This window comes from Harpia harpyja, chromosome 23 (genome assembly GCF_026419915.1).
Source record: "Harpia harpyja isolate bHarHar1 chromosome 23, bHarHar1 primary haplotype, whole genome shotgun sequence".
In the NCBI taxonomy this organism is placed as follows: domain Eukaryota; kingdom Metazoa; phylum Chordata; class Aves; order Accipitriformes; family Accipitridae; genus Harpia; species Harpia harpyja.
The window spans coordinates 1,057,140-1,081,403 of NC_068962.1; the positions used below are offsets into that span (position 1 = coordinate 1,057,140).

Below are 24,264 nucleotides of genomic sequence, written 5' to 3' on the forward strand. Positions count from 1 at the left end.
TGGATAGATAGGGTGTCCTCGGGAGTACCTGAGACGTGTTCACGAGTGGGGATGTGTAGGGCTGATGTTCCTGCTCCCACCTCTTCTCCCATCAGATGTAGGGCTCAGGCATCCCCGCGAGCAGATCAGAGCGAGTCCTGGCTGGGGCAGAGCCGGGCGCAGACCCGGCCGATGATCTTCCTGCTGCTCTAGCCCTACAGCATTCCTGCTGAAAATAGGCCAGGACAGGCTCTTCCCAGCACGTTCCTCTGCCAGAAGAGACGAGCTCCATCCCACGGAGAAACAGAGTGAGCGGGGACAGGATGGCCAGAGCGGTGTCTGAAAGCTGTGTTTGAGGAACGAGAGGGGCTACAGGGGAAAAGAGGACCCCTCTCCTCTTTTGCCGGTGTGGGTCGACTCAGCCTCTTCTGCAGGATCGACTCACTTGTCACCACGTGGCCCATTCCCCACACCTCTGCTGACGGGCGCTTTGTCTCTTTGCTCGCCGAGGAGCTGCTACATGGGGCCTTTCCCACCAGTGTAGTCATGGTACGGGCTTGTCCGGGCCTTGGGCCGAGGGATGGAGAATTCATTTTGGGGTTCAATGGTCTGCAAAGGAAGCACGGAAGTCTTTAGCTTTCAAAACTAGAGAGAAGTAATAAAATAGGGCTTAAAAAAACCAAAAGAGGGGAGGGAGAAACAGAGCTGAAGGTTTCCCGAGAGTGTGATTGATGGGGCCGTGGAAGAGGATCCTGGCAGAACAAACCATTAATGGAGACATGTCACCGGAGGCCATGTGGGGACATGACATGAGCTACTAGACCTGGGTAGGCTGTGGTCTGAAGGAGGACTGGTGAATGGACATGGGGACATGCAGGTTGCCCATTCCAGTGACTGCTAGTGGGAATACATTCAGGGCACGGGCTGGGGAAAGGAGCACAATCTCCTGAGGGAAGGGCACGGTCTACTGCAAGAACGGACTTCTTATGTGATGTCAAATCCAGAAGTACTGAAAACCACAACCTCAGGCTTTGCCTTGGGCCCCTCTTGCCTCCCCACATCCCTGGGCATGTCACAGCTCCCTCCCCCCGGCCACAGGCACCTCCATGAACACAAGTCATGGTATCGCCCGGCTCCATGCGAAGCACCTGCCTGCCTCCACAGAGCTTGCTCTAGGTCCATTTGTCTTTGCCCCTTCTCCTTCCCTTCCCTTCAGTGCCTGAACAATAGCCTACATGTGGTGAAATGGGTGAAGGGGGGCATGAACTTACCTTCATCTGAAAGTGAGAGGAGTATGGGGAGTAGCTGAGGTCTCCTGTGTCTCCTGAGTCACAAGACAAGAGGTGGGGAAAGACAGTGAGTTAGCATTATGTGGTAGCTTGGAAATGCCACATGAAGGGAGAATCAAAGGGCCTGTGGCTACGTTAGCAGCTGCTTTTAGACTGATCAAACTATGCGATATGCAGGCAGGAATGGGTTAAAATCCACGGGTGGGTGACATTAAATATTTCCTTATGAAAGCAGGAATGAATGGTATTGTAAATAACAGGACATAGGTGGCCTTGGAGTTTAGACACCTCCCGTTGCCTCACAATTACTGTCATCATCCAGCCAAATCCCTCCCACTGGCTTGCCCACAACCCCCTCTGCAGTATTCCCTGGGAGAGCACAACCTTTCTTGGCTATTATTTACAAACCTGGAGGTCTGACTCCAGGGGACAAATGTGATCTCCATAGCAGATCCATGGGGAGTGCAGTCACATCTCCTACCCATAGATTTGGGAAACCTCAATTGATAAAACATTTTGCTTTGTCCAAGTAGGCATGAGACCCATACAGAAAAGTAAGACCTCCTTGCCTCCTTTTTGGATAATGGGTTCATTTTTAAATGGATAATGGGAACCAGATCAGAACTGGAATAAATAATCTCCAAGGTATAACCTGGAGAGGTCTGAAGAGCTGGAGCATTTCTAAGAGACAAACAAAACCCTGAATTTTTACATGGACTTCCCAGACATAACAGAATCATAAGGACTTATGTCTCAGCCCCGACACACAGTAAGTCTCCTACTCAGTCACTCCTCCTACACATCTTTGGCTTTTGCATTGGTCCTTACTCTTTTCCCTCTTGTTTGGAGATTCATTTTCACTTGCATTTCTGAAGTTTCATCAGTCTGAAACTTTTTCCTACCTCTAAATTATCCATCCTCTTCAAATCTTTTCTTGTAGCCCTCCTACCCCTTTCAGCTCATGAGTGGTGCATGTGTGCTTAGGGCTGGGGGACAGTGGAGTCATTCACTTCATCGTACCTTGCACAATTTCATCTTGGGTGTAGGCACGGTTGTCCACTCCAGTTGTCTGCTTTATGAACTTGGGTTGGCAGAAGTCATTTTCTGGAGGGTAGTCCCCCAGCTTCAGAGGGGCAGTGAGGAAACAAATTTCAGGGACGATATACATTATCAGGAAGATCCATCCATTGGACACCAGAGCAATGGCCACGACAGGATCATCCCAGCTACGTTTGCTTAAAACCGTGTTGCCTTTTGTGAGCATAGTGATCCACACTACCCAAATGGCAATGGAGAACAGGATAGTGACAAAGATGTGCGCCCCGTGTCTCTTCCAGCTTTTGTATGACCCACAGAATGTGAACATGGAAACCAAGAAGGTCAGAGCCATCAAGAAGAGCACGTAGATCAAAAGCATGACAAAGTCCTTGTTGGTCTCCTCCGCAGACATATTCAGAAATTTGTCTTTCTGGTTTACTAACATGGTGACCAAGTACTCAATGCTGATCACAACTTGTACCAGGGCAAAGGAAACAATGAGGAGCAGCAACACCAGCCAGGAGAAGGGCTTTCTTCCTCTCACTAGTTTGTTGAGGTTGCAGGCATGGGTGAGGAGGCATGAGAAGCAGAGAGCAAAGATGACTCCAAATAGGAAGAAGCGAGTGGGGCGAGTCCTGTCATTGAGTTGAATGATGAAGGCAAAAGTGAGACCAAAAATGCCGAGCGTGCCTAAGAGAAAGAAGAAATAGACGGAGATCATGTGCCGCTTGCTGTTGTCTTGGACTTTACAGATGAGAAAGAAGAGCGAGCAGATGAGGAAAATGGTGATGAGGACGCCAGCTGCAGCCAGTGACTCCAGGACAATCCCCCAGGCCTTCTCCATGTCACAGAGTAGGTAATAGTCAGCATCGATGCTGCCGCAGCCTCGGGGAGCCGACATTGGCATCTTCTCACCTTCTTGAACAACCTCCCGGTGAAACGTTTCCCCAGAGCTGTAGAAGAAGAAAAGACACAGGCTGTCGTATCAACCACCCAGGTGCTGCCAGCAGTGGGGAAGGAGAGGCAGGACCGACCTCGACCCCCGCCTCACTGGGCAAGGACATGGGGCTGCGGGAGCAGAGCCATCCCCTCGTTTGGCATCAGCTCTCTACCAAGGGCAAGCCAAGCCCCTTAGCAGGAGGCAGTTCACCTCGCATGTCCTCTGCACTGTGCCTGGGGTTGTGCAATGTTGTAGGAGCGTGGGGAGAAAGTGAGGCGCCTTAGCAGGCATTAGCTTGGTGCCCTGCAGCACGCAGACTGAGCTTTTGTGGCTGAGCTGTCACTTTTGTGATACAAGAGCAGCGGTTAGTCATAATACAGTTTACGCTCTTTTGACAAGTTCAGACAGCATCAGTACCTTGTACCAGTGAGGTTCAGAGATGAGCAATGCAAAACAGGAAACTCATTACTGTTTCTTTTCCCTTTTTTGCTTTCTCTGAAACACTCTTGGCTTTGGTTTATGGGTATGAAAGAAGGGGAACTTTAACTACCTTTTACCCTGCAGATAACTAACCTGAATGCCTCCAGAATAGCTCTTCTCACTCCAAATTAAATAGCAAATATAGGCCACCAACCATGAGCCCTAAACTCATATTCCTCCTTCTTCATGACAGTGCAGCAGTAAGAACTGTCTCAAAGACCTCGGTCCCCTCCCCGAGATACTGCCTTGTGCTGGCTGGAGGCCTGACATGTCAGAGCTAATGCTGTTCATTGCATGAGAAGTAACCGCCAAGTTTCTGTTTGAGGAGTCCACGAGTTGAGGATGGACAAGGTCTCTAATGCACCCAGCGCGTTCCTGCTGTCTCGTCGTGAGGAGCTCAGCGCTGTCTGAGTAAGCCTGGTTTAAGCCCGTCTCGCCAGGGGATAAGAGGGCTGTTTAGGTGAGCTCTGCCCATCGCCGAGGGGAATTAAGTTGCCTACTTCCTTGGCAGCCTGAAACATGTGCAGAAACCACTGCACGAGGATGTTGGGCACTTCATGGCCCATTACACGGGCACCGACTGAGTTTAGATCCCAGGGGTCAGGTACTGCTCTCTAGGTACCAAATTGCTCAGTTAGTCTCAGGTCTCTACAATCTATAAAAATGGGAGTTTAGATACAATATCAGCATGAAACATGGAGGAATCTGGCCTTAATGGTGACCCACACTGGAAAACCAAGGGCTTTCTTTTCTGATATATAAAGAAAAAAGTTAACCTTGCAAAATTTAGTCTTTAGTGCTTGCCAGGCCATTTTTCTTGATTTCCCCCCTCCAGAACAACATACTGCAGTTATGAGGCTGGTTCTAAAACCCTTCCAGCAGATTTTAGGGAGTGTAGGTTGAATCTTCAGTAAATGGCAGTTGATCTAATCAAGGAATGAATGAAGGGGGAAAATATCACTGACTCACTCTCAGCCCCACATATGCCTCAATGCGACCTGCTTATAAATGGTGGAGTATTTTTCCAGCTTTTAACCTCACTGCGTAAAAGGAGATGTGCAGCTCTTCAAAAAGCTGGCTACAATAAAATGCAAATCATTCAAATATGCAGGAACTCTGGACTCCCGTGGAGAGAACGGAATTAGTGAATAACACATGCAGGAGTTTTCACAAATCATTGTTCACAAAATTTTGGGGATTTATGATCTCTTGTACAAATAGCTGAGTTATCTGGACATTTGTGAGTAATAAATCATGAACCTTTCTGAAAATCTGGAGAGCAAATGCTACAGTTTTATCCACAGACATTCACTGTTGATAAGATTAGCTTATCTATTCACAGCTCTGGCAGATAAAGACTGGTGCCTGCTGTCGGGGCAGGTGGAGAGCTCAGAGAGCCAGCGTGAGACCCCAGGGCAGCACCGAGCACACCCATAGCTTTGGGTCCTGACTGGCACTTACTGCAAGTGGTACTTGCCCCAGTTGCCTGCCACAGCCCTTGGAACAAATAGGATGGGAAGAACCTCGCTGCCTTGGAGAACTTGGCCACTTGCACTGACTTTTACTCCCTTTTCTTTTTTTCCAGGGTAGATGTCCTCTGAGGCATGAAGAATCTCTGCACTGTCTCCTGGGTGAGTGTTGCCCCCCAGAAGCTGAGTTTGCTCACCCAGCACCTACAGAAGTGTCTGGGATTTCCAAGGGGCTCTGCAGTCTGTGCAAGGGAGCCTGTGCTGTGGTAACTTCACGGCTTACCCCAAATCAGGGTTCTCACTTTAGTGCTGAGTCTTCTCCCTCCAGCCTGAGCCTCCTCTCTCATTGATACTTGTGCATAAAATACACCCATCCAGCCACAAATTTCAAATCATTTCCCAGGAAAGTCTGCCGTAACTCCCCCCGGTCCAGCTGGCAATCCCATGTTAGAGTCAAGGGTGGGAGGCATTCTCCGTTCGCCGTGGCACCCCAAGCCCCTGCTCTCCCACCCCTCAGACCCACGGTCCGGCACGCCATCCCACCCCAGCTGCAGAAGGCAGGTCCACCCTGGATCCTGTAGGACATTGCCTTGAATTACCTTCCTGGGTCCTGCCCGGAGAAGGCGACAGGGAGGCTCCGGCTAGAAAAGGCAAATTCCCAGTGCACCAGTAACACAGTCACCTCCGCTTCTGTAACCCCGGCCGAGCAGCAGCCCCGCGCTCACCCTCCTTGGGGAGCTTTAACACCTGGAGGGCTGAGGAGGTGTGCCTGAGCACGCCTATTCCAGTTCCACCGCCTCTCCACTCCGACAGCACACAACTATGAAAATATGGTCCCGTGCCAGGAAATGAAGTAAAGCCTCCTGACGTCAGCGGGGCACTCACCCCCGCGTCGGGGTGGAGATGGAGCCGCTGCCTGTCCCAGCCCTGCGACGGCATTGAACGCTGCTCAGCCACGCGCCTGGTACGGTGCTCCCGTCTGACTCCCGGTACCTGCCGGCGGGGACTGTGGCTAGGAATAGCGGTGCGTTCCCTCCCTGCTCCAAGCCTTTTGTCTCTTTGCATGCTTTCCTGGCAGATAACCGCTCGCAAGGTGGAAGGTGAGGAGGTTGTGGGGTGCAAACGGGCCCACAGCACTTGGAGGGAGAGCGGCTGCAAGCCCGGCTCCAGAGACAGTTTCCTCGGGGCTCTCGCTGGGCGCTGCGGGGACACGTCTGCTCCGCTCGTCCCTTCCACCTCTGACAGCGAGAGCCACGGGCTCCTTTTCCTGAAAAGGGAGGTTTGCCTTTCCTGGTGCCTCGCTCAGCCCAGCCCTGCTCTCCGAAGGCGCAGTTCTGTCTGCTCACGAGTGCTGAGTCACTTTGTCCAAATTGCTGGTCCGAACGGTTAATGAATGAAGGCAATGACAAATTCCCCCTTGCTCTACATTGTGCCTCTGGCCTGACGCACCGGTGGGCACAATCCCATGAAAAGCCCCAGCTATCTCCAGCGTGTCCATGACTTCATCTGTTATTTTAAATATTACTCACTGGGAGAATTTTATTATTCTGATTAAGGAATTGACATCAGGGCCTATCCACACCAAGCACTCAGTCCCTACATACAGCCCCTAAGCCTGGAAATCCCTCCTGCTCTCTGGAGGTTGTGCTCCTTCCCAAAACCGGGGGAGCAGCTCTACATATCCGTGCTGAGGTCTGACTGCCCATGGTTGTCTCATCTGCATATTAATTTTGTTTGTTTGTTTGTTTTAGGGCCCCTGGCTTATTTCTGGGTGCCAATCCCTTTCAAATGTCACTTGTGGAGATTGCCACGGAATACATACAAGAGAGTCCTCTCTTGCACCCCCGCAAGAAGCACCCGAGGGCCTGCAGGGATGAATGGCTCATCGAGTGAAAGGCAACGCTCGGTGCAGTCACTGCGCGGTGGCCCATGCTGAGCCCTAGGACAGCTCCTCATGTCCTTCCTACTTTTCATTTCAGTGTGAAATCCTGAGGCTTCTTAGGAAAGGACATACCAGGTTTCTTTACATGAAATTAATCTCAACTTTAAAGTAGGTCCCAGACTTAGTGAGCCAGCCAAGGAGGAGGCAGTTGTGAAAAATGAGAGGAGGAAAGGAGGAGTGATGGAGAGGAGTTTAGCACCAGCTCAGTGGGACCCAGCCTGTCTAGGAAGACATCCCGAGAAGCTTTCAAAGGTCACGGGTCACCGCCAGCCTATTTGCATCTTGTCAGAGCACATTATGGACTGCCAGCTACTTCCCTACATTTACACAGACACACAAAACCCCACGGAAGGCAGCATGTCAAATTATATCGGGGGGAAAAAGAAGAAAAGATAAGAAGAGTAACACTACCATTTTCCAGAATGCCTGAGAAATCCTTGAGAGTCAGTCATCAAACACACCCTGTACTTTCAAAAGGCTAATAAATGGGGCTACTTTTAAAAAAAACATCCCAAGCGACTTAGGAGCCCCAGTGCTGCTGATTCCTGGTAGGTAGCCTGAGCAATGGTGCCCACGGCCCTCATGCTGTGCCAAGGAGGGCGGCGAAGCATCGCTGGTCTACATGGGTACAAATGGCACAACAATCACACCAGAAAGGTGAGATGATTGTCACCTCGCTTTAGGGACAGGATGCAACTTGCAGATAGAGGCACCTAAATTTAGATGTCTGATGGTTGTTACCTAAATGTGAGCTGGGTGCCTCAGCTCCCAAACAGCCAAAAGCTCAGAAGGACTGGCCCCGCTGATTGGATGAAGGTGCCTATTTCTGTGTGCGCTGAAATGCTCCCAGGTGTCCTTGGCTGGATTGCCTGGGGCCTCATCATTTGAGATGCCACAGGGTATCCTGCTCAGTTTCCAGGAACCACTCCAGGAGCACATGGGTCTCCCATACCTCCTGTGTCAGATCTGGCAGTCCTGTGCAGATATTTTGGATACCCTTAGGCATCTCAAATCACCTTTTTAATGGATTGAGTGCTGAATTTCCACTAGCTATTTCAGAGCTGAGATGCCCGGCTTATATATAGGTACCTAGATGTAGATGTCCACCGTATGGACTTCATTCTGTGCATCAGCATAGACAAATAGTTCATTGAAGGTACTGCAGCTCAGTCACGAGTAACTCAGTCACCAGCACAGGGATGGCATATAGGGTAGAAGAGCTGGGGGAAACTACCCTTCTGGAGCATCAGCTCACACTGAATAACCCAGGGGATCGCAGATGGTCCTAGGCACCAGTGTGTGGGCAATTAAGTTGACTCCTGGGTGTCTACAGAGCAGACTTCATTGGAGGCAGTCATCCGGATTCCCACTATAGTTGGTGGAGAGAAAGAGGCACTTCCAGGGGAGTTTCAGTTGACCTGCTTCACGACAAACCAAATCACACCTGAGAAGTATCTATTTCTCTCCAACAGAGGTGAAGGGAGACCAGAGAATGAATTTAGATACAGATCTTTACACTTGTCAGCTGAATTGCATAGCAAGTCTCCAAAATCATTTCAACACAATCCAGCAGCAAAATGCTGGTAACGTTGGAAGTTCCTTTGGGTGGGAGGCTGTCGGTAGCAAAACAGCTTGCTTTGGCCATACCGCAGCCCTGGACAAGCAAGCTGGCTGCTGATGAATGGGAAGGAGCAGTAGCTAAGGCTGACAAGGAGAGGCAGGGATGGCAGCAGGGACCGACCCCTTCAGGCAACAGGCACCCACACCTCCCCTTCCAGTCCTCGGGCAGCAGGAGGAGGAGGAGGAGGAAGGCTGGGTTCTCCCTCTGTGTCAGCTCCACTCCTTTCCCCTTCTCGCTGCTGGCATTGCCTGGCCCCGCTCCCTCCCGTGGGGTGCCAATGCCCAGTGCTGCCCACTGTGCCCTGGGCCAGCCCTGCTCCGCTGGCTTCAGTGCCGCAGGGCTGAGCGGCCAGCGAAGGGCGAGTGCTGCAGCCCCTCTCAGCTCAGCCGGGTCTGGGGGAGAGAGCACGTCTGGGAGGTTCAGGGACTGAGTTAGTATCTCTCATTAAGCCAAGTAATAAAGCAAGTAGATGCCTGGGGAGAGACGGTGCTTGGCGCTCTGGAATGTGTCTAAATAACATGTTTATTTTTAGTCACTGGTATTGGCTGCGTTGTGAATTATGTTTGTGTCATTCCTCCTGCTTAGCTACCTGTGCAGTACATTGACAACACAAGAACAGCCTCACTCCCTGAAAAAATCCCCCCTGCCAGCACTTATCACAGTCATACTGAGCTAACATTAGAACAGCCTCCACCCAGTCCTGCCCCATCCATTTCCTTTGTCCTTCAAGCATTTTAGGTATAAACATTATGACACCCTTGGAAACAGCCTGGCGCAGAGGTGATGGGTCTTCAGTCCCGGCAGCCAGCTCGGAGCACCTCTGCCTTAGACAGGAGTGAAGACAAGGGCAGGGGGTGTCCTTTCTGGAAAGGGACACGTGGTGCCCCTGCATAACACTGGGCTTTCTCCTGGGGGTCCTGTCCCTGAATCACTTGTGCTCTGGCTCTGAAAGCATGTACCCAAGGATTACCAAAACCCCTGTCTAAGAGCTAAATCCTTTTCCTTTGGAAATTAAAAGTGTGGCACCAAAAAGCAAACGTTATCTAAAAAAATTGCAAAAGAAACTTATACTAGTGCCCTTCAGAGCTGTTACTTGTCTCTGCAGCCATCAGCTTTTCCAAACTGCATGCTGTGCTCCCTGCCATTTTCAGTCTCAGGAACAAAATAAACATTTCTAGTATGTAACAGCGATGTGCTTTGCTTTGCGTGTTGATTGCTGCCTCCTCTCAAAGAAGCTCCTTTCTTTAAATGAGTAGGTTTTGGCCAATCCCTTTCTCTTCCTGGCTCCTAAATGCCCAGATTCTTGGTACAGGACATTCATGATTTACTGGGAGGGGGAGAGATTTGGGCAAGTAAAGGGCAAGGAGACTTGTTAAAATACTGAAATCAGTGCTAGTGGATATGTCCTATAAACAGAAACTTTCATCTAAATTGGTGAGAAGACCCTGCTTCTGGAAAAGTAATGGAAACGGACTGCCTGGTCCTCCATGAGGAACATAATGCTCTGCTGTGCTGCAAACAGGAGCACTTCTGTATGCAATCCCAGGTATGGCCAGCCTAGTACCTGGAAACCCAGGGGTAGGGGGTGGCTCCTGGAGCACCCGCCAAAACTGGGCTGAGTTCATGCCTTAGACTTGCTCCTATCCCACAGGGGCAGGTGTCACACTGTCTTTCATGCTCCGCAAGTGTGGAAGCCAGAGCAAGAACAGGCAGAAATAAGTGGAAAGCAGCTAAGAGCGCCTGTGGCTGTGATCATTTTGAGCCTTTTCATACAGCTAAACTGGTGCTCTTGAAGGCTGTGAGCAAGTTAAAAAAGAAATTAGATTTATCACCTCCTTTAGGACTTTCAACAGTATGCTGATAAACATTTCACTCACGACAACTGAGCCATTCCTCTAGACATAGTTTCCTGGGGGTATCCCGTACCCATCCACTTACCAGAGCACCTAAGAAGGCTCCTTTATGGCATTAACCTCATCTGATTTTGTGCTGATGTGTTCCCAAAGCAGCAAGTCACGCTGCTATGGATAAGTGGGTATTGTATGTAGACAGACATTTGGGGAGAAGTGCATAACTCTCAGGAAACAAGGGATCTGAAAACATACCAACCGGTGGGTTGCCTGATACCCCCAGAAAGGAAAACATGCCAAGGGAGATCCAGGAGAATCTGCATTTTCTCTCTCCCAGAAAGGCTGATCCCAAGGCTGGAGAAATGGTTTAGGAGAGAGGGGATGCCTGGCTGCATCTTTAGCTCATGAAGCCGGACTCTAAGCAAAACACTCCAGGATGAGTCAGCCTTTGCTTTCCCTGCGTGCCAGTCCTCATTTTGGTACCCTTGCCTGGCTCCTAATAGTGTTCCCTTCAGTATTCCTTGCCCACTGTGCCTGGAGTAATTTTCCCTTTTCCCTCCTTTTCCACTCCACACTGCGGGGATGAAATGACTGGCTGACATTCTCACTGCAAGAGGATTAGGCCCTCTCTTGCACGGGTGGCTGTTGGCAATAGATGTTCTGAGACACCCATCCTGCCCTGGAGTCTGAGGCTGATTTCTCCTGTCAGCAATGCCTTGGGTAAGAGGCTCTGCAGAGGACTGCTGCTGTGCAAGCAGCATTCCTGGGAATCAGGTTGCACACAAAAACTCCCTGCTCAACAATACAGAAAATTCTGCTTTACTGCTCCTGCATCAAACACCACAGCAATGACACAAAACAAAGCTGAGATCCACCATAAATCACTCCTCCCTTTTAGACTCCACTGGGAAAAAAAGAAGTGTTGATAGATTTTATATTTTATCAACAAGCTTCATGCTGGTACAGATCTGTGTACCCACACAGCCGGCATAAAAGCTGGCATAAGCTCAATATCGTCTGTCCTGGCTAAATTATCAAAAATACAATTGTATTTACATGTTTAATCTTAATCAGACACATTCTATTGAGCGATATGGTTGTGCACAAATCTGTTATTGACTGCAGAACCATGGCCTGGGATCAGCCAGCAGTTTTGGTTGGTCTGTGTTATCCAACCAAGGCTAATCATTAATCAATGCTCTGATTTTTCTTGAAGGAAATGGGCAGCGGGGGAGAAAAATATAAGGAACAATTGTGAGGTAAGCCTATTGCTCCTGAATATTTTCTTGCAGTTTAGAACAGGTCCCCAGGGCAGGCAGTTCTTGATCGCTGGGTGCCACAACACCCAGCGTCACCTCTTGGAGCTGGAGAGCTGCGGAGGAGCCATGTAGGTCCCTGGGAACCCCTGTCAGGCTTCAGGGAAGTGTAACCAAGGAACGTGATAACACACAAGGCTTTGGTGCTAGCCCTGACGAAGAATGTCTTACTGCAGCCCTGGGAGAACGAGCTTTTTGTCTGCAGTTTCGTCTTCTGGGGTGTCAGGTGCTTGGCAGCAAAGCTCAGGCAGATGGAGGTGGGGGGAGATGGTCTGTGTTTCTCTGGGCTTGAGCTGGAGACTGCTGGAAGTGCTATGCCAGTGCGGACCTGGCAGGAATGTGAGTAATAGTTGCCAGATTATACATATAAATGGTTTATAAAGCAAACACCTCAGTTCTGCTTGCTAGTTCACCCTAGGTAAAGTTTGTTGCTCGGCCATGATTATATATGACCATAAAACTCCACAGATGCCTTTCAGGGCAGCTCAAGCACTCTTAAGTCAGCAACCATGAGGGAAGCCCTAGCTCAGCCCACACTGCAGTCCTTCCCCAGCCCAGTGCACATGTGCCAAAAAGGCCGATGCAGCCTTGCAAACACTCAGAGAGATGGGATGGGAGAAAAACCCAATGTGTGTTTCATCAGGGTAGGGCTAGGGCCGTGCTTTCAGCATACAAGAAATACCTTTTCACTCAAACCCTAAGGACTCCCCTCCCTTTGGCAACCCAGGAGCCAGGGGAATTGCTCTGCAGACAGCAGCAGCCTGGAAGCACTTGGTTTCTGGCACAGGTAGATGGCATGCCCTGGGAGCCTGGAGGTCTGGTGCTCCTCAGGCATGCACAGACAGCAGCGTGTCCCACCATCGCAGGGGGAGCGCAGGTGGTAGCCTAGGACCCTCATGCTGGGTGGAGGTTATAGGGCTCGCTGGGCAACAGAGCTCGGTATGCTCCATTTAAAAGGCCAGCACATTGCTGGGCACCTTCCTTTCACTTGGCACAAGATGATGAATGCAGGCCTCCTTCCACCACTTCTTCTATCATGTAGTACATTAAGGTGAGTGGGTTGCTCTTCTAACCTTGAGGACAACACAGGCACGTAAGTATCCCCAGATACTGCCTCAGCAGAAGCCCAGGACCACAGTTCAGCTCTTCACTCCTCCCACCAAAACCCTTTCTTGAATGATTCTCCCAGTGCAATATGTCAGGAGTGATCAGTTGTTGCATCAACATGAAGGTCTTTCGAGTTTCCTCCTGTCCTACCTGCTAATCACAACCGATGCTTTAGGAGATCTCCAAATTCCTAGTATCACCAGTGACATTAAGCTCCCTAAGGGACATAGCAATGTTCATTTGGTGCATGCCTGCTGCATCTGGTAAAACAGCATAAAAATCTATGACATAATGATACACATTCAAGTAGCTGTACTTAGGGAAAATGAGGGGGAAAGTGCTCTATTCTCTCTGCTTCACTAAGGCAGAAGTTTAAATGGGTGTGTTTAAGAGGCCTGATAGCATTCCTGCTCCAGCTGCTTGCTTCTGTAAAATGATGCCTTTCCTTGCAGTTTCTGCCTAATCTCGGTGGGCACATAACCACACACAAAAACGCATACCTGGGCGCAAGCATGCACACATAGCAGCCCGGCCGCACCCAGCCTCGCATTGCCTGCCGCACTTTTTCCTCCGTCGTTGCAGTATCTATTAAAACTAGATAAAAATGCAGGACTTGCAAGGTGCGAGGGTGCTGTTGGTGGAAATGATAGCAGACAGGTTGAGAGAGAGAGAGAGACTGCAGTCGCAACCCAGGAGTGCCACTGAAAATGGTTTTCCATAGAAAATTCACTGCAGGATGTTTAGCATGTGCTACACTGCAATAGGACCCCTCTGCTTGCTTTGTGAAGCCACATCTGAAAGATCTGCACTCTTTAAATGCTGTCTAGTTCAGTGGCTGCACTTTGTAAAGATGGAGCACTTGAGGCCATAGATTTGAATGCTAGCCAGAGAAATTAAGTACTTGAGAACTGAAGCTGAGGCCCTAATGTAATCCATTTCATTATCCTCCCTTTAATTCTATCACAATAAAGAGTGGAAATCTCAAAGGGAGAGTTGACTGGAAAATGCAGTCTGTGCATAAAATCCTACTCTTACTGTTTTAAGTCTTCTGATGAATGCAAAGAAAAAAATAACTCTTCAAATATGCAGTCTTAAACACTCAGTCGCACATATACAGATGAATACACACACACTCTTTCTCACTCCTTTAACCAAAACCCCATCATTCCACATAAAGTTCAAATGGAAATTTCCACTGATGATTCAGATCAGCTGGCAGGACTCAAAGTGTCTCTTGATTTGCTGCTGGGATAGTTGCTCTGTCTCACCTCACACCTTCATTTAACTCCTCTCCCAATTTCAGATAAGCCTGTGGGGACATCTGCCATCTGACTTCATGGTCACTAAAGGTATTGTAAACTTACCATGTTTGCACGGATCTAAACAAGCAGCAGTGCTGGGTTAGAAAAGAGCATTACACTGTTGAATGTGAAGTAGAAACTTATGTACTCCAGGAACTTCCAAGCCTGGATGCTGTGCCCACGGTTGGGAGGAGGCGAGGTCTGAACTAGACAGAAAATACAGCCAATTGCCAAGTCTCTGGCCTTGATTATTTTTCCTCCAACCTTCTTGACAACCCAGGAGGTCCCCTAAGCTAGAGAGAAAAACATCAGTGTGCAACCATTATTAGTAGCCAAATGGAAAGGACTTTGCTGGAAGGATGAGGTTTACAAAGCTTCTGGCTAGCAGTATGGAGAGAGAGCATGTGCCTCAATTTGGACCAGTAACCTCAACTTAAGGAGCCCCTTTCTGGCCTGGCCCTGCTGTGCTCCTTTCCTCCTGGCCCCGGGGTAGGAAGGACAAGCAAGCTCTCCCATGGGAGCCCTGCTGTTCTCCAGACCCAGCAGCCCTGGCTGTTTTCTTGGTAAACAAAAGTGACTCCCCCTAAGTGACAGCCATACCCCAGGGAAGGATTTAGTGAAGGTTTAATTGCCAATTAACCTCTTCAGAAATGCAAACACAGCTTCAGCTAATGGTATGAGCAATCCAGGAAAGCATCAGAGATGAGGGATGGCTCTTGGTGTGTGCATGATATGGCAAAGGGAAGCGTCAGCCTCCCCACAGCAGGTTCTTCTCCTCTTCCATGGTTGTTGTATTGCCCAATAATCCCTTCCTTGTTCATTATTAACAAACTCTTATAACAGACATTTGTTTGCAGTAACGAAATACCAACTGGCACACAAGCAGCTCTCCTGAAAAGGCTGTAAAGTGCTTTTTCCAGGAATCCCTGGCTGCGGATGGGACCTCACCCGAGGGTAAAACCTAGCAGCTGTCGGGCACCAGACAGTGCCGCTACATTTCAGCAAGCACACAATACTCCATCTCTGGGACCTGCAGGGAGGTTCATTTAATCACACAGAAAATTCATTGCCTTTGTGCTTACATTTTAAAAGGCAAAAGGAATCAATACAAATTTTGGCTCTGACCTTCTGCTTGGCACACAACACATCCCATCGTGTGTGGGATAAGCCAAGGTATATTCTTGGGGGGAAAAAAAAAGCCTATGCTGTATGTGAATGAAGGGATCCCACACATGCTATGGATTTGAGCAATATTATTGCTAACTCCAAGGGCTTTATCAAGTTACAGGGTTATGATGTACATAGTGGTGAAGTTACCATGAGATCTTATATTACATGGGGTTAGCTTTTCCTTAGCCAGAACTGAACTCACACAGTAGATCTGACGCTGTGTTGAACTGGAACCGAACTAAACCAACTTTGGTTCTTACCTGACAACCCAAATAAGAACTAGATCCAACCTATAATGATTCACCTGTCTGACCAGTAGTGTTGTTTTACTAGAGGTAAAGGCAAAGGAAAGTGGCAATCCATGCGCATGATTCTGCCAAACAAAACACACATTCTGGATGTGACATGATGGACATGACAGTCTGGTTTCTTTAGCAAACACAGCATCTGTTGCAGTCCTGTTCTAATTAAAAAAGTCTGCTATTACATAACAGCTGATAATCCCCAATCTCCGGAGCGGTTAATCTAGATGTACACATCGTTAAAACCTCCGCTGGCCAATTGAAATCTGACTTCCCTAACTACACATTTATAATCATCGAGCAGAGAAATGACACTGTTGAGCCTGTTACTGGTTAGGATGTATCCTAACCTTCTAGGACAGCAAAAAAGTTTGACAGGTTTGCCCTAAGCCTAACCATCCTTCTCTTTACTCATCAAACAGATTTAAGACTAATATAATTAATGACTTGAAAGAAGTTGTTGAATATAAATGAACCATCTCTTCCTAACAAGCAGTCCTACATTATTAAGCAACAAGAGACTTGCCCAGAGAGCCCAGCAGGATCTCCATTTCTTTCTATCATTTATCTCATTCCTTTTTATCTGTGAACACAGATCCCAGTCAGTCCCTGAATGGCTGAGGTGGGATATGCCTGCAAGTGTGCAGTGGAGGGACCTCCACCTGCACAGGGGCTGTAATAGCTTCCTCTGGCAAGAGGCTTCAAAGCACAGAGGTGTCTCCTAAAATGCCATCAAGATGGGGAGAGCCACGTGGGAACTGCTGAGGCAGCTCACATCTCCCCGGCACCCTGAAAACACAAGGAAAGCAGAGCTGGAAGCGAATGGCTTGGACAAGCACCTGTCCATCAGCTAGGAGAAGAGCCTGCAGGACCATATTGCACTGCAGCATGAACAGCAAAGCAAAAAACCAGCCCTGGGGCAGCTTAGGGACCTGGTTGCAGGCTGCTTGGTGGGGCAAGGCTGGGGAGAAGTGAGCAGGGCAGAGTGCAGAAGGTGCTTAGAAAGGGGGATGCATGCATGAGACCTTCTTGGTGAAGGCAGGGAGTCAGACATGTAGGAATGGCTAAAGGTGGGGGGAGAAGATGGGAGGTCCCCAAAAAAGCACCCAATAATGGAAGCTTAATAACGCAACACATTCTGGGGCATGCTGAGCACGAGGAAATCTTGCTCGGTAAGGATCTCAGCAGAACTTGGCATGCCTGCACCAGCTGCAGGAGTGAAGCACAGAGTTGCCAGTTAATTATGTGAAGGGAGGCCTTGGCTGATGCTTCCAAAGGAGTAAGTCAGTCCATGTGGAGAGGCCTGAAGGCAGGGAGGGAAGCTGCACCCAGGCACTCGTGGGTGGAGGGGCTCCCCTACTCCAGGACCTGCAGGGAGATTCCCTCTCCCCCATCCACAGGAGGGGTGGCTCCCCAGCTGCGTGCCCCCGCGGGCACCACCACCCCAAGATCTCCGCCACCGAATGCTTCCAAAGGTTAGTGGAGTCCCTTGGTCAGCTTTATCTGATCAAATGATGGGAGTGGACCGGGTAATGATGCAATCCTGCAGACAATGCAGGAGAGCAGAAAGATGCAAGCTCTGCCTATCTGGGCAGGGAGATTTTGCTGACATGCTGAGCAGGCAGGCTAACCTGCTCTGGTGTACCAGTACAGCCTTGTACATCAGGCAGTCATGGCTTCTGCCGCGGGGCTCAGCCCATTGCCCACTTCAGTCACATAGAAAAGCCTTCCAGCTGAAAGCACACAAGCTCACAAGCTGTTTCCTTCTGTCCTGGGTTCATTTTAAGGCTCAGCATGGCTTCTGGTGCAGTTACCTTACTTTAGCAAAGCAGGCAGAAATTTACATATTTGTCCTGCTGCTGCAAAGGCCAAGGAGATGAGCATCCAGATCACAGAAGCCACTTCAAGGCAAGGTCACCCAGCCATGGTTGGCTTCAGATCTCTACTTGTCAAAGGTCTTTTCCCCACCAAGAGAGATAACAGCTCCATGCAATTCACCATCCAGCTATAAGAGGGACTTCCCCCCCATCAGTCCTCCTCTTTATCCCTGTATCTTCACATGTCAATAATTACTGCACGGTACTCTCCACAGACTTCAGCGTATTTTTGGATGTTAACCCACAAGTTCTTTGAGGCAGAACAGCATCTTCCTCTGTGCATTTGCTGTGCTACCCATGTAAATTGGTAATACACGGTCCTATAGATCTCAGGTGATCAGAGAAGCAAAGGGCTGACACAGCTAACAAAGCTGAACACTTCCACCAGGAGGCTGCCCTGGCCCAAGTAGGAGAAGCTAAAGAACACAGCAAAGGAGGAGAGCTCTCAGTTTTTATCCATGTGTCCTGCTTGGCACAGGACAAGCAAACACTGCTGGTTCAGGGGCTCTGCCTCCCTTTCCAAGAAAGAACAGAGCAATTAGCAAAAAAAGAAAGTCTTATTTGCTGTGTAAGATACAGAGATAAAGACACTCACCAAAAATTTCATTGATACTATGCCCTCCAGCAAGCTGCCTTCCCATTGCACAACAGGTTTATCAACAACAGAAGGCTAACAGGGTCCTGCACTAGCCACATCTTCCTCCAAATCTGCTGCTTCTACCGAATTCAAGATAGTCACAACTGTCTGTTATAGGATTTTCAAAGGAACACAGCAGTCACGTACTCGCAAACAGTCCATGCAAATACAAGACCAAGACGACCAGTGACAGCAATTCCAGCAATTCCCCTTCCATCAGCTTAACACAACCCTGATGGAGAGGGAGATTCCTCACTAACCACAAAGTGCTGTTCACTAGCCAGACCAGGTGGCAGCATCTGACCTGTGAAAGCAGAACTGGCATTTTCAAGGAGGGGAGGTAGCCTGGCATTCAGAGGATGGATCTTCAAAAAGTCATCCTCTGAACTAGACAGAGGCAGTACAGTTGGAGTAAAGAAGTCATCTCTGAGTGGGAGCCTTGGAAGAACCACAGGGTCACAAAACACTAGCATGCTTCGCAAGGAAAGGCTCTTTAACAAACTCAGCTGAGATGAGCAAGCCTGGATGCAGCCAGCCAGCTGAACACAAGCAGAAATGAGGTGATCTCTAAATTTGATCTTAGAGAGAACAGACTAGCAAATCTATTTCTGACATTTCTTCCATAGATCTTTTACAAACCATTCCTCACTACGTTATCCATTTTGGAGAGCATAGCCAATAATTTGTTTGCATTTTTTAAAGTTTGCATTTTTATCTAAATTTTTCTTGAAAATTGGAAAGACAGCTCCAAGATTCCTAGTTAGCACTAAAGCAATTTTCACCAATGGGTAGAGAGAGCCTAAACTACAGATACACTCAAGTCATGTATGTGTATCCAATGGAAAACAGTCCATAGCTCTGCAGAATCTCCAAGAGGCATCTCAAGACCTGCAACTGCAGAAATGGAAAGCTGATTCTGCCTGGTCTCTGTCAAAGGAGTCTGTTAGGCTGCCTGCTTCATATTGTTGATCGTGTTTGGAAACCAGTCCTTAACAACCAAAGAGAGCCTCTGGCATGCACCAGGATAAAGGTTTAGCACACCTGTAAGCATACACATGAGCAGCAGTAATAGGAAATCACTCACTAGTAGCAAATTTATCATTCTGAATACATATTGAGGGAGAAGAAGTATTACTTCCCTGCTGATGATACATCAAGCACAGAAGCTGGCAAAGACAGATCAGGCTGGGTATCTCCTGTTATAAATTCCCTTCATCTGAGCTACAATAAAGACAGTAGAAGACCAAGTATATCCAATTACATGCTTGACTGGGGTACCTTAATTTCTGTTGCTTTAAATAAAATTGAATGAGCCTCCACACATTCTCTCCCAGGCTTGCTCCATGGATCTTGTGTCCCCTTACATTGCTACTGCAGGAAAGAAGGTACTTTTGTGACTGCAACTCTCATTGTGCAAAAGACTTTTTCCTACATGAAAGCCAAGAAATTCCATGTTCTAGCCCTGTTCATGGGATGGAGCACATGTACAACAAAAACCACACAAAGGAACGATTTTCATCTGGAAAGCCAGCATAACCAAAGCAATTCAGCCTTATCATACAACCCTCCCTCTACCTCATACAGATGACTTGCAGAGTAAGTTTTGCTATTTGCCGTTCTTTACACAGAGACATGTTTGTGGGTGAAAATCTTGAGGATTAAAGGGGACTTAAATCAATCCAAATGGGAGACACATGCCAAAAAAACCTGCCTTCCTTGACAATATCAAACAGGGAGGAGGAAGTGATGGACAGAAGGAATAGTCTCTGTGAGAGGCCTGTCAACAGGGTTCTTTTTCTGCCTTTGCTAGGATTTGAATGGAAGACAAAATATTTCCCCCTTTTTGCATAGAAAGCCCACATTGCATTTCCCTTTCCTCAGAAAACTTTAGCAAGCACTAAGCCCAAGGGAAGGCAGAAAGTTTTGACAGTCCTACCCCTAGACTTTATTTTAGGGAGAGGCAACAGAGCAGCATGTACATCTCTGCAACAATGAGGATGCTCCAGCAGAGAAGGCAAAGATAAAAATAGTCCTCTTCCCTTTCAGCATGCAAAATTACCCCGTGTTAACCTCTAGTAAACACAGCTTTAGGCTTCTAGATGCTTCCCTGAAAAAGTGCTGAACAAGCTCCAAGAACATCCACCCCTCCCTGAGGACCTACAATGTCAACAGCTGGAGACTGCACAGTGCCACTGTCTCCTATTGCACAACTAGACATGACCTTGGCACAGTCCAACACACATCCTACCATGAAACATGACGTATACTTGATTATCATGTTCAGGAAGGCATGTACGTGTGCCTGAGGGGGGCTTTGGAAGCAGAAAAAAAGTGCTATTGTCATCATCATAAATTTCCATATCTGAGGGGTCCTCAGGAAGAGATACGGCACTGGAGGCACATGTATTCATCCCTGGGCCAGAGAGCAAGGAACCATTCCCGTTTCTTAGGTGCCAGAAGACTGAAACATCCTTAGCTCTCCCTTTTAAATATTGTTATTCAGAAGGAGCCTTCATAGTCTGACCAGGAAAAAAAAGCCATCTGAAGACTGAGAAAGTGTCTAACTTTTTTTTTTTTTTTTTTTTAAAGCTCAGGAGTTAACCCCAAAGCTTGGGTTTCTGTCAGAAACTTATGTTCTGATTCTGTGTTTACACAGTCACAGTTTTTTTTCCCCCCAAATCTAGTAGTAAGTGCATAAGCAAGAGCAGTAAGAATTCACAGTGACTACACAGACTACCTCTGGCACCAAAGCTGGATTTTTGCAGCATTTCCTCTGCACCATTTACAAGAATTGCTCACTTGGATGTTTACAGAAGCTCCTCACATACCACTGCAGGCAAACCACAACTTCACATTTATAAAACATCAAAATGCTTGGTACCTGCCTGTGTCTTTCACAGGTCATGCAATCCATTCCATTCCTTTTTAAGTACTTCCAAGGGCTTTTAAGTATGGTGGATATTTTCCTTCTTCAGTGCTTGGCTAAACTGGGAATGTACTAATTTCAGTCCTGCTTTCTAAACTAAGGCCCTCCAGATTCCCAATCACTTCTTACTCTGACAGTTCCTTCCTAAACTTGAGCCTCTTCTCAGCACAAGTTAATGGTGTTGCTAGAAAGTCATCATACTTAGCTCTCCCTCTTGGTCATCTCTACTTTTTCAGGGCAAGGGGGAAGGCAGGCTGCCAGGTCCTTGAACAGGCTGTGTTCCTCATCATTATCTTAAGCAGACTTAGGCTTAGGCTGCCACCACAGAAAAAAGCCCTGCATTCCCCACCTTGGTTCCCAGCTGTGCTTTTCTGCCCGTGTCTTCCCTTGCAGCCCCTGGGCAGCACGTGCATGGCACTGGGGAACCGAGACACCAAATCCATTTCAGACAGGTCAATTCAGCACAGCATCTGCTCTAGACTACTGTGTCGTTGCAGGGACTGCTACTTTTTGCAGCTATCCTTACTTATGTTGAAGTCAGTTATCCACACTGACATCAATGTTTAATTTTATGCCTCCCCTCCAAAGGATTGTCCTGCTTCTGCTAGCTCTAGAACATTTAAGTGAAAGACACTACATCCCCATTCTTTACTGTCCAAGGTAGTCACCTACGCAGTATTAAAAATCAAAACTATAAAACATTATTTAAAATATATATCAACCATGTTCTCATTATGGACTTGGAAAGTGCAGAATTGTTTCAAGCTGCAAACAACCCCCCCCAAACATCTTTCGAGAACGCAGTTTTTGTTGAAACTTCACTTGAGTTTCAACCACAAAAAAAATGACAGGCTGTGTTAGCCCAATCCTACCTTACGTCACACTAAGGTTAATCCTCCACTTCAGCTCCCTGGTGTGCAAAGACTCGAGGTGTGCAGAGAGGTGTGCTTCAGAACTGCCCCTCAAGAGTCCTCCTGACTGAACAAACACACTGGCATCAGTTGATGTACAAAAGTATGCAGCCACACACATACCAGTGCTGATGTTTTCTGAACTATTTCTGATATTTCTTTTATCCAGGGACAGACAGGTCTCGCTCCATTCTTTTCCCCTCACATTTCATTAGATCAGCTACAGATTTTGCTTTAGCCTGGCTGCAAATTCTGTTTTGACCAAATACATCTTTAGACGCTCCCCATTCCACTTCAGTTATACAAACACCCTCTGACCTAGCCCTCATGGAGTAGTCACAGTAAGAGACGATTTCCTGCCCCTCCAACCTGTTGAGATATTTTTAGTGGAAGTTGAACGCACATACCTGTGGCAGGTGAGGCACCAGTGAGAATGTGGGTGTGGTGAGACCTTTGCTTTTCTAGTGTCAAGTGTTTCTACAGCTTGTCATTCCAACTCAAGGGAGGTGGCCAGCTGTCTAGGAGTTACTCCTCTCAAGAAGGCTCTGCACCCTTTTACAAGGAGCAGCTCTACGTCTCTCCTCTGTTATTCTCGCAACTGCAGAGAAGGGATAGAGAATCTTTGATCCCATCAAGGGGCAAGACAGATCCCCTCTGCTGTTGCAGCCTTCCACACAGGAAAGAATGCAGAGAGATGCTAGAGACCCCACCAATCTGTTAAAGAAAGCCTCATACTACTTCTGAGAGGAATGACCCTGCCCTACCTCCTCCAGCAGTAAAATTGCCCTTCACATCACTTTACAAGATTGGTTCAGGACTGACTCTGCATGCCACCCATTACATAGCTGGGAGTAACACTAAGAGGTTTTCCAGAGACCCAGGAGCCTCAGAGGGCTTCAATATTCATTTGCTGATAGCGGGACCAACCCTGTCCTGCTCAGGAAGGATAAGAAACTTTGTTCAAGCATCCAGCAGCATAGAGGACCAGTTGGGAAGAGTTCCCTTGCTTCATGGAGAACAAGCATTTCCATCTCCACCCATATGCTAACTCATTTTATTCCTCTGTCTCTGGTGCATTCTAGGGCTGTTTCCTCTTACCTGTGGGGATCCCTACCAAAGGGCCCTGTAGAATTAACATGTTCTCGTTACTGGGCTTCCACCCCTGCCTCTCTGCACTAGGACGCATGCAGGATGCACACTCTCTTTCTAAGAATGCTCTTAGCAGTCAACATACCCAAGATTTGTACCCTTACTTATCTGCCACTGATCTTAGACTGGTTTAGAGCTATCAAACTTGAAGGTGACTATTCAGGAGATTTGAGTAAATTGCTACCAAAAAAGAAAGAACACTGGCACTCTTCTCACACAGAGGGTATGTTTGTTTCTCATGAAGACAACAGAGCTGTTTTAAATAAAAAAGAAAAAACATGTTCCCCTTAGTTTTATCCATGCTGTTTTTTGTAATTTTGCAAAATGTGCTGCCCCAAACAAAAGTATAAAAGCATTCTAGCATACGTGTGTATATTAGACTTAATGTTGACACAATGAAGTAACCATTGTGCTCATCTTGACTACTGCAGTAGTTTCTGCTTTCCATTTAGATCTAAAAAAGAATCTTTTGAACATTGTTTTTCATGTAGCAGAAAATCCAGTTTATGAATGGTTCTAAAAGACATTAAATTTTCATGTTGAGTGATCACAAAGGAGCTTCTTGCCCTTCTCTGCCCACCCACCAGCAGAAATGTCCAGTGTGAAAATTTTTATTGCCAGTGGGAACTAGCACAAACCAACTGGTTTGATATGACGACAAGTATATTTATCCCATTCTTGCAGAAGTCTGCTTATACGGCACTGAACTCTGCCTAAGGCAGAAAAATAAATAGGGGAACAGAAAGAGCCTCTACAGTACCTGTTTTTCTTCACCACCAAGCTCGTGAGCTGCTTTCCTATGTAAATACTACCCTCTTGTGTTGGTTTGTAAGTACTACAAGAATCAGACACAACCTCCCCCCCCCCCAACCCCAAACCTCTCCTTGATCTTGCCAACCGTTACAGATTCTGGATTGAATTCCAGGCAGTGAATAGCCTAATCCTGCCGAAACAGGTTCT

The 24,264-nt window shown here is 47.8% G+C and overlaps 1 protein-coding gene across 3 annotated transcripts; it reads right to left on the reverse strand.

Moving 5' to 3' along the window:
* Positions 1 to 359: 359 nt before the first annotated feature.
* LOC128135428 (retinoic acid-induced protein 3-like) lies at positions 360 to 24,196 on the reverse strand. 3 transcript variants are annotated; one of them, XM_052774358.1, is made up of 4 exons: positions 22,117 to 24,196; positions 2,289 to 3,259; positions 1,251 to 1,303; positions 360 to 588 (listed from the first exon to the last, which is right to left on the reverse strand). In XM_052774358.1, exons 2-4 carry the CDS (start codon positions 3,211 to 3,213, stop codon positions 496 to 498), a joined length of 1,071 nt encoding a protein of 356 aa, XP_052630318.1. In that variant the 5' UTR covers positions 3,214 to 3,259; positions 22,117 to 24,196; the 3' UTR covers positions 360 to 495. The 3 variants fall into 3 exon arrangements, 2 of the variants coding, with proteins under 2 accessions (XP_052630318.1, XP_052630319.1); XM_052774359.1 differs by lacking the exon at positions 22,117 to 24,196 and adding an exon at positions 5,795 to 6,147; XR_008233081.1 differs by having other exon boundaries at positions 532 to 588; positions 2,171 to 3,259.
* Between the last annotated feature and the right edge of the window lie 68 nt (positions 24,197 to 24,264).

What these genes read in the sequence shown, in the direction of transcription:
- LOC128135428 (XM_052774358.1), bottom strand. Translation starts at nt 3,213, where the DNA reads ATGCCAATGTCGGCTCCCCGAGGCTGCGGCAGCATCGATGCTGACTAT. An exon ending in CCAAGATGAAATTGTGCAAG is followed by an intron (nt 1,304 to 2,288) that starts GTACGATGAAGT and finishes CTTGTGACTCAG; the next exon opens with GAGACACAGGAGACCTCAGC. An exon ending in CCTCTCACTTTCAGATGAAG is followed by an intron (nt 589 to 1,250) that starts GTAAGTTCATGC and finishes CTTCCTTTGCAG; the next exon opens with ACCATTGAACCCCAAAATGA.